This window comes from Saimiri boliviensis, chromosome 11, assembly GCF_048565385.1.
Source record: "Saimiri boliviensis isolate mSaiBol1 chromosome 11, mSaiBol1.pri, whole genome shotgun sequence".
NCBI classification, from domain to species: domain Eukaryota; kingdom Metazoa; phylum Chordata; class Mammalia; order Primates; family Cebidae; genus Saimiri; species Saimiri boliviensis.
In genome coordinates, this window is record NC_133459.1 from 69,121,028 (window position 1) to 69,133,879 (window position 12,852).

A 12,852-nucleotide genomic window follows, 5' to 3' on the forward strand; every position below is an offset into this window, starting at 1 on the left:
TATAAATTCATTGAGAGCTTGCTGTTTTTATTAATCCTTGGGTCTTAGTACCTACCAGAGCTTGGCACATAATACGTAGGCAATAAACATATTGTTGAAGGAAAAAGCAAGCCTGGAGAACTGGCTTAGATTCTCCGTGAGCAACATCCATCCAGACTGGATTTACTCGAGGATGTTACTAGCAAGCACGCTGGCCCTTAGGACATTTGGCCCCATGCCCTCTGAGGACATGAAACTGGGGAATGTCTCACCCCATGGCCTGCAGGTTTACCAGCACAATGGTGGAAATTTCGGGTCAGCCATAGCCATAGTAGTCATAATGACTTTTAAATTTTATTTATACATTTATTTTAATAAAAATAATAATTGTACATATTTACAAGGTACATAGTAATGTTTCAGTACGTATAATGCATCGTGATTAGAGCAGGGTAATTAGTGTATCAACATCATCTCAAACATTTATCATTTCTTTGTGTAAGGAACATTCAATATCCTCCTTCTTCTAAGCTATTTGAAACTAGCATTAACTGTAGTCGTTCTACAGCAGTATAGTACACTGGAACTTATTTCTCTTATCTAGCTGTGATTTTCGTATACTTCAACAAATGTCTGTCTATCCTGAAATACCACAGAGTCAAGATTGTAGAGATAGTGAAATCTGGTCCTAGGCCTAGAACCCCAATGTGAAAGGAACCAGGAACAGAATTCTCCCTAAATACCTTTTCTTAGGAAGTAAGAGAGATACTTTTAATGAGCTTGACTTTGCATCTACATTTGACAGAACATCTCTCTTTAATGAAGAAGGAAGACCAACAGTGACCTCAATAAGTACATGAATAAGGGGCTGAGGGGGCCCAGCATTCATATCCACCAAGACGCAGCTCACACCAACACTCAGGTACAAGTCAATTAAAGGGTTGGACTATGAGCAAGGACAATTCTTATTTTGGCTGCCTGTGGATTATACTAAAATCCACCAGAAATCGGAATGACTAAGCTTAGAATAATTTATAAATGTACTTTCTGTTAAGTACAATAACCTTGGGATTATAAAATAAATAAGCGTGATGTTGAAAATGGGAAAAGAGCAAATCTCAGATTTATAGTAAATCAACAATAATTTGTTATATACATAACAAATATGTTGTTTAATTTATGGAATATAAAACAAAATGATTTAATTTTTCCAGATAGCATGGAGCTATTGCATTACATTGTGCTGTTATCTGACAAAGCACATCAAATAAGATTTCAGCAAAATAGTTAACATAGTTATAAGTAAAATATTCCTGACATGAGTTGACATCAGGAAAACAACACAGGGACATTTCAGAACATTCAACTTTATTTTCCATTGACAAACACGACATAAATAACATACGTTTATTAAATACACAGACTAGCCATGACTTGAATGCCCACAAAAGTCTAATGTACTTTTCACAGGGTCTTTTATTTTTTGTCTCCACAATGTTGAAGACCAGCCTTTAAAACATACTAGAAGATATATTTAAACACACTGAAGATAACTACCCAAAAAGCTTTACATGGACAAGATAAAACAGACTTTTCCATTGAATCAAGTATATAGGGATGGATACTGAGGAGGAGAGGTGAAGAACACTATGCTTTCAATACTGAGCTTTACAATATGGATTAAAGTGCCAATGATTTCAACTCCCCCTTAGGCACACTATGTAAATAGCACTTACATTCATTTGTTACAAACAGATCACAATAATCAGTGCTTCTTTGCTCAAACAGGCTTATACTATTTGTACAAAAACATTTGATAAAGAGAAGGAGAAGGGAAACTATTTTTTTCTCTTTCAAGTAAGAGTTGGGAAGGAAGAGAGTTCAGCAATCAATAAGGGCCTGAGTGAACTTATCATTTGCTTTTACAGACAAGACCCCTGGCCACTCAGGACTTTCTCCTACTGATGCTCAAGTATGCAAAGACAAATGCAGTCAGTCCCTTCCTCTCTTTGCTTCCAGGGCCTGGCCCAAAATGATGAAGAAGTTTCACAGGTTGAAAAGGGACAGGTTTTCCATCATATATTTTTCTATGTTCTTTACCCCACCCACCTAAGTATCCTTTCAGAAGGAGAAAGAACACAGAAGTGTATTAGTAAATCACATGCATTTCGCCCTGCTTCACATTACAGTTTTGATTTCTACAGACATGGAAAACTGTATAAGGAAACTATATTTGAATTACTATTAAAGTTTGGTGATTGGCTGTTTTTGCCTAGACATTTGGTTCCCTTTAATTAAAGGATCAAAATATTCAAATTCTGAAGCATTTAACAAATAGTATTGAAGAGACACATGAATGACAATAACTTGAAAAGTGGAATTATCTCCAAAATGCTCAAAAAAGCATGAAAAGGCTGATTTGTTTCTGATGATGATCTCTTTCCTTCTTATCTTTACTTCTGTAATAAATTCTTCAACAAGGCAGACTTACTACAAAGCAGATTTTGATCTGTTTCATGTATTAGGGTGTATTAAAAATATGAAGTTATTATCTCTTCTCTTAAAAACAATCTCAGCCTCACCAATAGGAAATATGTCTGTTACTTCCTCTCCATGAAAGAATGGATAAGCGCAGTAGAGTCAAGGGGACTAGGAGAAAACAGTGTAATTTCAAATGAAGAAATATGTAACCTAGTAGACATTTGCATTCCTTATTACATGAAACTAATTGATACAAAGCTTCTGAAAATAAGATAACGTTTATTCTCAGTAAAGAAAATGTGTGACATATAAATGAATATGATACATATCTGATTGAATTGTATTTCTAAAGAATCATAATGCAGTCTGCTTATGGTATCATGGTGTAGTGGTATATGACTAAACTTGTATAAATTATAACCCTTAAATAGAATCTTCATTTTAGGAATTATAAAACAGAGAATGTATCAAATAAAATATTTTCTCTAATTCTCCTATCGTCATCACCACCTGGTTAGTTTCCTTATAATACTGAATTGATGTCAGCTTCTTAACAAATATATATATATATGTGAGTTTAGGTGGATTACTAAATTTTGTAAATTGGCTGTATCATAACCTATGTCATGAATATCACAGATATCTGTCACTCTGTGTCAGCATTTTATTGCAACTCAGAGAACAGACTTATGGACTAAGCCACAGTTGCACAATTCTGTACAGTTTTTAGACCTCAGTTTTAACAGATTTTGAGATATATAAACATATAAAACAAGCAATAAATAAGCAGCTATGAAAATTTGTCATCGTTGATGGTTTATACTTGTTATATAGATAAAAACAGAAATTTTAATTATTCAAATTAAGCTTTTTCTGTGTTTGTAATAATAAATACTCTGTAGTTTCCTTGTGTTATTCAGCTCCTAGAATCTGGTATATTGCAGTAAAAGCTTTTGGGGTTAAGTTATGAAAAGAAATAGATATTATGTATGTCTAAAATTCCAAAGAACAGAAGTTTTCTATTTTCTTTTTCTGAGTTGATCTCAACCAAAAGAACTATTAAATGATTGCTGATGTGGAGAAGGTTGAAAGCTGATCACTAACTTGGGGTCAAAAAGAACAGATTACAAAAAACATTGAATAAATAAAAAGCCTAATCTACTAGAAAATGCAATATTAGAATACTGCCACAGAATTACCCCATTATTAAAATACTGTTTGTTAATTTTTAGTTTGTCACTCAATCAGGATCTTTCATAGTTCACTTACGTAAGGTTTCACAATTATTTTCTGCAACACAGTCAAGAGATATTTCATAAAATAAAGAAGTGTAAGTAGAAATATATGCATACCCAATATTTCAGACTAGTTTATATCTGGTATGATTAAACATTTACATTTACCTGAAATACCTTGAGACACATAGAGCACTAGGTTACTTTGGTAAATCCTGAGATAACTCATTTTGTTTCTTCAACTTCAAGATATTTTTTTAAGACATTCACCATACCTATTTTATTTGAAAAATAAACTTCTCATTAAGTAATGTGTGATCATTCTCTTCTATGACTCAGCATAGTATATAAATTCATTGTTTGGAAAATCAGCACTACTTTGTAAAATTGACACTTGCTAATTTTACATATATTTCTACACATATTCCATATAAAGATATTTACATATATTCCATTCACTTACTTCTTCCCACATGGTTTTCTTGTCCTCTAATTGTCTTTTAACCAATACTTCAAAGTTCAAGGAATTGTCATAATCTATACATGCATTTTTTCTCATTAGACATATGTATGGACAAACTAAGTATGTAAGAGTGAACTTGAAGGCCAATAAAATTAAACTTAGACATGTCTTTCTGCTGTGACTACATATGTCCTCTTTCTAACCGCTACTCTAGCCTCTGTATGTCTCTGAAACCGAACCTCAACCACCATGAAAAGGCTGAAATCATTTGGGATTTTCATTACTTATCAGGTTTCCCTGGACTAACAAATGCCTAGCTAACAAAACTCATATGCCATTTACATAATTTCTTTCTTTTCCACCTCCCTTTCAAGCTTATTAAAAAACAAAACAAAACAGAAATACCTTCCATTCATCCCTTGCTAAAACATAACCCCTGGGCAGGAATTTATTTTGTAGTTAAGAATAAGCTTCAGGCTTTTTGCCTTTCTGTATTTTTTGTGGTTTGATGAAAAGTGATATTCTTTTGATAGTAATCTCCATTATCACTTGGAAGTATCAGTCTCCTAAATTATTAGTATAAATAAAGCACTTTGTGGTACAGCAATATGACACTACGCCCTTGAGGATAAATTCAAATTCTGTAATTAAATAAGCAGAAATAATTCACTTTATCAGCCGGATGGACTATAATGGCATGAAGCACTTCCATCACATGATATGTGCCTTGCCAATGTGCACTCAGTTTTGGCAAACTTCTGCTCATTGATTCACTGAATAAGTATTTATTGGACAATTTCTATGTTCCAGGTGCTATACTAGGTGTTAGAAGAAATCATCCTCACGCCACTCAAATTCACAGTGCCTGTGTGTCTATCTGATTAGAACTTGGGGTCACAGGACCACCCAAGAGGTAAAGCCTCTTTATTATGTCATTCAAGTGCATTTTTGAAGAAAGTAAGTAGTTTTGTGTTATACCCCATGAGGTGACCTATGGGATAATCCAATTTTATGGCATGGAGACGTTTCAGTATAGACTATCACTTTTTCCAAAATTTACATTAGTAGAACCATCCTGAACTATATAAACACCCTCAGTAGATTTTGTCTTCAAATTCAATTTGGCATGTCATTTAAAATGATTAGTACTGATTGACATAGGCTGGTGCATACAGTAATCTGTTAGACACATTGTACCTGTCAAAATTAATTATTTACCAAATGACCACTAAACACACACACACACACAAATGCAGTTACTACAAGAAGAATAAATAAACCTCAAGCTTTTAAAAAGCTAGAAAAGCAGTGCAAGGAACTGCAAGTGAAAATCTTCACAATAAAAAGAAGTTAATGGGTTTACAAAATGAATGCACCAAAGAATATGACAAGCATTGTGTAGGTGTAATTTATAGGATTACTATGTTTGGTGGGGAGACTTTTTTAAGAAGTGCAATTCTCAAAACTTAATGTAGTGATCTACGTGTGTACAAATAAGTCAAGCTTAGCTATAGAGGTTTGTGGAGTGTAGGGAAAACACTTTAGTAATAAATATTTAGATAGAACCACTATGAGGAGCAGGCAGAAGAAGAGCTGTGAGGGGTCAATGTTATTACTTTTCTTATATAAATCGGCCAAACTGTGGAAAGTATTCATTGAATCTTCAAATATTTATTTGTTTTGGGATCAGTATTGGAATTTAAAGAGTCAAAAGACTAGAGAAAACTTTTGGTGAAAAAAATCAAGGGAAATATATATATTCAGACTACCTATAGTTAGTGCTCAAATTGGTCCTTACATAGCATTCTGAGAAACTGCTTCATGACTCTCAAAGGTTAGTTTCATGAATCTTCCTCAGGCTTGTAGGAAAGTAAAATATATTCAAAAGAAAGGATAATTAACAAGTTGGGTAGTCACAAACTCCTTATTTCAAACAAATGGAATTGGCTCTTATTCACATAGAGTAAACCTAATTATCAATTCAACTAAAACTTTGTAAGGTTAGGAGCTAATTTGCTATATTGAGCAATATTTAAATAACAGAATCAATGAATATTATGGATACATTATACATTTTTAACCCTAATTAAACTTTTTTTTATTGTAAGGAGGAAAAAAGTGACAGAGAGAAAGCGAAAGAGGCAATGAAAGAGAACACAGCAATATCTTTGAAGAAAAACACACTACTATCGTTTGTCTTTAATGATATATGTGGTTAAATTCCTCAAGTATTCAGTGTACTGGAATATCAACCAACCCTGCCCCCCAGTAGACCAAGATCATTTATAAAAAATGTTTTCATCACATAATTAATCACATATTCAGCTACAAATGGCAGACTCAACAAAAACACTAGACTGTTATTAATATATTTTCTCTTGTTTGTGTTTCACTACTTTTGGCACATAGGGGATTTTCTATGCTTCTAAGACCATTTAGCTTTATACCAAAAATTCCACTCAATGCATAAACAGTGGCATGCCAGAGATGCCTAAATTCACAGTAAGGTTTAGCGATATTTGTTACCGAAAGCTGTGCACATGCAAGTTAAGTGGTTTTTTTCATGCTTCTGCCTGTATTATTTCATTAGATAATGAGATAGGCTGCCCTTTCTGTCCATCATTAGAGCAGCTGGAGACAGCATTTGCTACCTGGCAAAACTTTCGAAGAAGGATCTTTCTTAACAGCAGATAAACCCAGGGATCCAAGATCTGGTTCAGTGAAGCCAGGCGAACAGCTATTAAGAAGAAGTTGCATTCTTTCTGCTTCTCCGTGTGTGTCTTGCAGTGCTCAACTGATGTCTGATTGAAGATCATTTTCAACATCATTATCTAAGAAAGGGGGACAAATAATTGTTTCAAAGATTAGTTAAGGTCATATGCATCTCCTCTACACATTACCTGGCACATAGTCAGTTTTCAATAAATTGGTTGTTGGATTGAAATGATTCATTCAAGCAACATTTATACTCAGAAATCAGAGTCCTGAACTATACATGACATTCCTAGGTATTTTCCCACACTTATGTCTATTCAACCTGATGTAGCTCTTTAGAACATGCATGTCTTCAGGCTCCTGGTTCTTGGAATTTAAGAAGCTTGAAAATAATACATCTCAAGATAAGCCAAAGTCATGGGTTGTTGCAGAAAGCACAAGTTCACCTAAAGGAGAGCCAGCACTTCAACAACAACCAGAATATGCTAACCTTACATTTTTAGTAGTTCTAACTAAAAAAATTACTAAAGAAAAAGTAGAAGCAAGAAAGGGGTAGAAATAATATTGTTATTATTATTATTATTGCCATTGACATTTTCAGAATCCTCACTTTTTACCAGATACGGCGCCAAGTGCTTCATATGCATTTAATAAACAACATGCAATACATAGTATTACCACTTCCTTCTTACATTTGCAGAACCCGAGATTTAAAAATACACGAGTCCGACTTAAACCCAAGTGTACTAACACCATATAATGTACAGTATTTTACTTTGCCCCCCTCCAACATACACTATAATAGAAACTCCACAATGGCAGGAATTTGGGACTATTTTTTTCCACAAGTGCCTCGATCAATATGTAGCGGATAGCAGATGTTCAATAAGTGTTTGAGACACTAAATTTTTATATTTTAAAGAATATATCATACAACATATAAATTACAGTATATGAGTTATATATGTATTTGTGAGAGAACAAATTTTTACACTTGAAGGAATATATTACATAACACTTAAATGACAGCATATGAGTTATATAACATGTATTTATATTTGAATGAAAAATGTTCTTACGGATATGAAAAATGTTCAAACTTAGTAATCATCGGAAAACATTTAAATTACAACAAAATACAAAGCCATTTTACACTGACTCAATTGATCAAAATGAAGAAATGTGACTGTACTGTTTCTGAGGTTGTGGAATAAGGTGAGGACTCTCTCTCTCTCTCTTTTTTTTTTGAGATGATCTAGAGTCACTGCAATCTCTGCCTCCCAGGTTCAAGTGATTATTCTGCCGCAGCCTCCTGAGTAGCTGGGACTACAGACGTGCAACACCACACCCGGCTAATTTTTGTATTTTTAGTAGAGATGGGGTTTCACCATGTTGGCCAGGACAGTCTCAATCTCCTAACCTCATGATCCACCGGCCTTGGCCTCCCAAAGTGCTGGGATTACAGGCGTGAGCCACCGTGCCTGGCGGGAGAGGACTCTTTTACACATTACTAGTGAGCGTATAAACTGGAACAACCACCTTAGAAAACAAATTGGCACTATTTCACTTGCTATTTCCCAGCAATACTACTCCTAGGAATATACTGTCCAGAATTCCTGTACCAAGAGTTGTGTATATGACTGTTCTGTATGAGCATTGTTCATAAGAGCAAAAAAGCAGGAACAACTCAAACATGGGTTCATATTGACAGGCAAAGAAAAGAGTTGACTTTAGGCTGGGCATGGTGGCTCACACCTGTAATCCCGGCACTTTGGGAGGCCAAGGCAGGTGGATCACCTGAGGTCAGGAGTTTCAGACCAGCCTGGCCAACATGGTGAAACTCTGTCTCTACTAAAAAAACCACAAAATTAGCTGGGCGTGGTGGCAGACACCTGTAATCACAGTTACTCTGGAGGCTGAGGCAGGAGAATTGCTTGAATCCAGGAGGCCGAGGTTGCAGTGAGCCAAGATCTCGCTATTGCACTCCAGCCTGGGCAGTAAGAGCGAAACTCTTGTCTCAGAAAAAAAAAGAAAGAAAAAAGAAAAGAACTGACTTTGTAACTGGCTCCTACGTTTACCATTCCAGACTTATACAGCTATTGAGTACTTAACATGAGGCCAATGCACATTGCAATGTTAGGCTATAATGATTATATAACAGAATAATATTTCTATAGATTGAATTAAATAAAATATATTATTCAAATTAATGTAACTTTTTTCTTTTGACTTTTTTTTTTTTTTTTGCTATTAGGAATAGTGCTATAGTGAACATTCACGTGCATGTGTCTTTTTTTTTTTTTTTTTTTTTTTTTTTTTAAAGAAGAGGAAGAAAGAGAAAGAGGAAGAGGGAGAGAGGATGGGGGTATTGCTTTATTGCCCGGGCTAGAATGCAGTCTAAATATGGGTATGCCTATAATTGTCCTTAATAATGGAGACATGAAAGAAAATGAGGGAAGAGAATAGCAAACAAGGAGCCAACCAAGATTTCTTTTAAACTTCTAAGTTGATATGATGTGGTACTGATAAGACTGTATATTTTGTATATTTAAAATGGAGAGTTCTATAAATGTTAATTACATTTAATTGTTCCAGATCTGAGTTCAAGTCCTGAATATCGTTGTTAATTTTCTGTCTCATTGATCTGTCTAATATTAATGTTGAAGTCTCCCACTATTATTATGTGGGAGTCTAAGTCTCTTTATAAGTCTTGTATGCCTGCGTATTCCTGTATTGGGTGCGTATATATTTAGGATCTTTAGCTCTTCTTGTTGTTGCATTGATCCTTTTATCATTATATAATGTCCTTCTTTGCTTCTTTTGATCTTTGTTGCCTAATTGTAACTTCTGCTTTTTATTTATTTATTTTAGCTCTCTGTTTGGTTGGTAAATCTTTCTCCATCCCTTGTTTGGAGTCTTTGTGTTACACAAAGACTCTTTTGACTTTTTAAAAATGCAGCTACTAGAAAACTTTACATTACATGTGGCCTGTGTTTTTTTGCTCACAGTACATTTCTATTGAACTTAATCTCTCTCTAATGGGGCTTGCACTTATCTCTATGTTCTGCCCTCAGGTCACATAACTTAAATTGAATTCAACGTCTCTGCGCATCCAAAACATCCCTAACCACTTAACCACAATTCCAATGATGGCACTTTCTTACACTCACCCTGGCTCAACATCTGAGAGTCTGTGAACTCTTCTTTCCCTCTCCTCTGCAATGCCTTTTGCTCTTGCTGCATTCTCATCCTTGTTCAGGTCTTCCTCTCTTTTGAATTATGGTAGTAACAGACACCTAGACGCTACATGTATGCGCTGCATGTTTGTGCCTCCCTTCCAATTATATGTGGAAGCCCAACCCTTAATGTGATGGTATTAGGAGGTGAGGCCTTTGGGAGGTAATTCGGTTTAGATGAAGCCATGAAGGTGGAGCTCCCATGATAGGATTATTATCCTTATAAGAAGAGGGAGAAGAACCCATAGGTCTCTCCTTCAGCCACGTGGGGCACAGCAAGAAGACAGACGTCTGGAGGCCAGGAAAAGAGCCTTCACCAGAAACTGAATCTGGGGGCACCTTGATCTTAGAATCTTCAGCTTCCTGAGCTATCAGAAACAAATGTCTGCTGTTTAAGCCATCGAGTCTACAGCTTCGTTACAGCAGCCCAAGTAGACTAAGGCAGTGTATACAGATATCTGTCCTTCACAGGTGCAGATCCGATCCCAGCTGTGATCCAATCCTCTCCAGCTAGAAAATCATCAATGTCTTCCCATTGTCCACCAAACAGTAATTCAACTCTGGTATTCAAAGCCCTCTACAATACTGTCCAAATTATTCTCTCCAGCCTTGTCTCCCACAGATGTCAAACTCTAGCTATAATCCGTTGGTCTAGAACATCCCTTTATTCTTTCCTCACTTTTGGCCTTTATTCTTTCTATTTTCTACCCCAGGAACACTTTTAATCCTAGTATTCATTTCTACCTTCAAGACTTCCATGTCTTTCAGGACCATCTGAGTCTTTCCTGATCATTCCAAACCACTGTCCTCTGAAGGCCTACAATTGTGTGTGTGTGTGTGTGTGTGTAAGATATAAACACACATTTGTAGTAGACAAACAATACTAGCAGGCATCCACATGTCCCTCAAAAACTTGGACGTATGGGGGAAAAAAGGTGGGTCTGTAAGAGTTAAAGTAGACATAACATCAACATGTAGGAACCCAGCTCCAAGGTTACTGAACTTGACTGCAAGCAAATGAACAAAGTATTGACATATCTGAAATTGATTTGCTCTGGGAAAAAGGATACTTAGCCATCAGGTTTGAGTATTTTCTACTCTTGTTGGCAAAATGGACTACTATTGTGAGCCAAAAGATGTAATTGGCTATATTAGCTTGAAGTAAGCAAATATTTGATTCTTTTAATTCTCCATTTTCTGCGTCTTTTTCCAGCAAGCTGATACTGACTGGTCCCAGTGTTGATACGTCAATAGGAAAAGAGAGCTGGGTCATAGGATTTCTGGTATTGCCAATTCTGCTCGTGTAATCTCAATTTTATTTTTAAAATACAGGTATATAACAACAACAACAACAACAACAACAACAACAACAACAACAACAAACAGGTAGAGCAGGTTAAGCAGACAGGCAAGAGAGGAAATACGTGCAACAAAATTCTTACAAGACTGTGTGACATTGGTCTCCAGCCATTTTTCTTTTGTCTTATTTAGTCAGTTTTTATTCTTAAACTGATCCCTGGCAGAGGGGATGGGAATTTCCAGTTTTGGCTTACAAGGCAAATTCATGCTCTTGGGCTTGACTCATGGTTTTTGGCCAAATTGCCCCCTAAACCCAAACAAAATTATTGTTCTATAAAGACATAACAAGAGGAGAATGAGTAGAAAAGCAGTAGATAGCCAAATATTCTAACTCTGTAATTTTTTTAAAATTTCATTTTGTTTTGTTTTTTGAGACAGGGTCTCATTCCATAACCAAGGCTGGAGTGCAGTGGCACAATCATAGCTCACTGTAGTCCTGAACTCCTGGGCTCAAATGATCCTCCTGCCTCAGCTTCTCAAGATGCTGGGATTACAGGTATATGCCACCACACTCAACTAGTATTTTTAGTTTTTGTAGAGATGGGGTCTACTATGTTAACTAGGCTGATCTCAAACTTCTGGCTTCAAGCAATCCTGTGTAATTTCTTTCACAGGAATTTTTCCAAATGATTTATTCAATAAAAGCAAACAGTAGCTATACAATAAATAAATGTTCAGAGGAGTGTTATATATACCAGCGAGAAATTATAAACACATACATCTCTAACATCAGCTGTAAAGCTTAATAAAACAATTCACACATAGTATATATAAGTATTAAGTGAGAAAAACAGACTATAAGATACTTTTACATATAAAGTTTTGTTGTTATAATTATATTATTAAAAATATGCAGACTTGTGGATGGCAATGGAATTATTGCTATTTAGCTATAATTTACTGTTAATCAATAGCATTAATTTAATTTTAAAAGTGTATGTACACAGGGTGGGTGTGGTGGCTCATGCCTGTAATCTCAGCACTTTGGGACATCAAGTCAGGTGGATCCCCTGAGCCCAGGAGTTTGAGACCAGCCTGGGTGGGCAACATGGTGAAACCCTGTCTCTACTAAAAACTCAAAAATTAGCTGGGCATGATGATGTGTGCCTGTAATCCTAGCTACTTGGGAGGCTGAGGCAGGAGAATTACTTGAACCCAGGAGGCAGATGTTGCAGTGAGCTGAGATTGTGCCACTGTATTCCAGCCTGGGTGACAGAGTGAGACTTGGTCTCAAATATATATATATATAAACATTTCAAATGATATTAACAATGAAAGTCTTTTATTTACAGAAAGCAGATGACTATTCCCTTCTTTGATAAATAATGGATTATTATACACTGAATTTATTTAAAATATATTTATATTAATATATTCTGGAGCT

General features: G+C 35.5%; 1 protein-coding gene across 2 annotated transcripts in view; it reads right to left on the reverse strand.

The window, feature by feature from the left end:
• The window catches only part of PTGER3 (prostaglandin E receptor 3), an 82,222-nt gene that overhangs the window by 39,149 nt on the left and 30,221 nt on the right, over positions 1-12,852 (reverse strand). For both annotated transcript variants that reach the window (XM_074381014.1, XM_010347630.3), the window contains exon 2: positions 6,810-6,989. In XM_074381014.1, the coding sequence (XP_074237115.1) occupies positions 6,810-6,989 (180 nt within the window). The remainder of the gene's footprint in view (positions 1-6,809; positions 6,990-12,852) is intronic.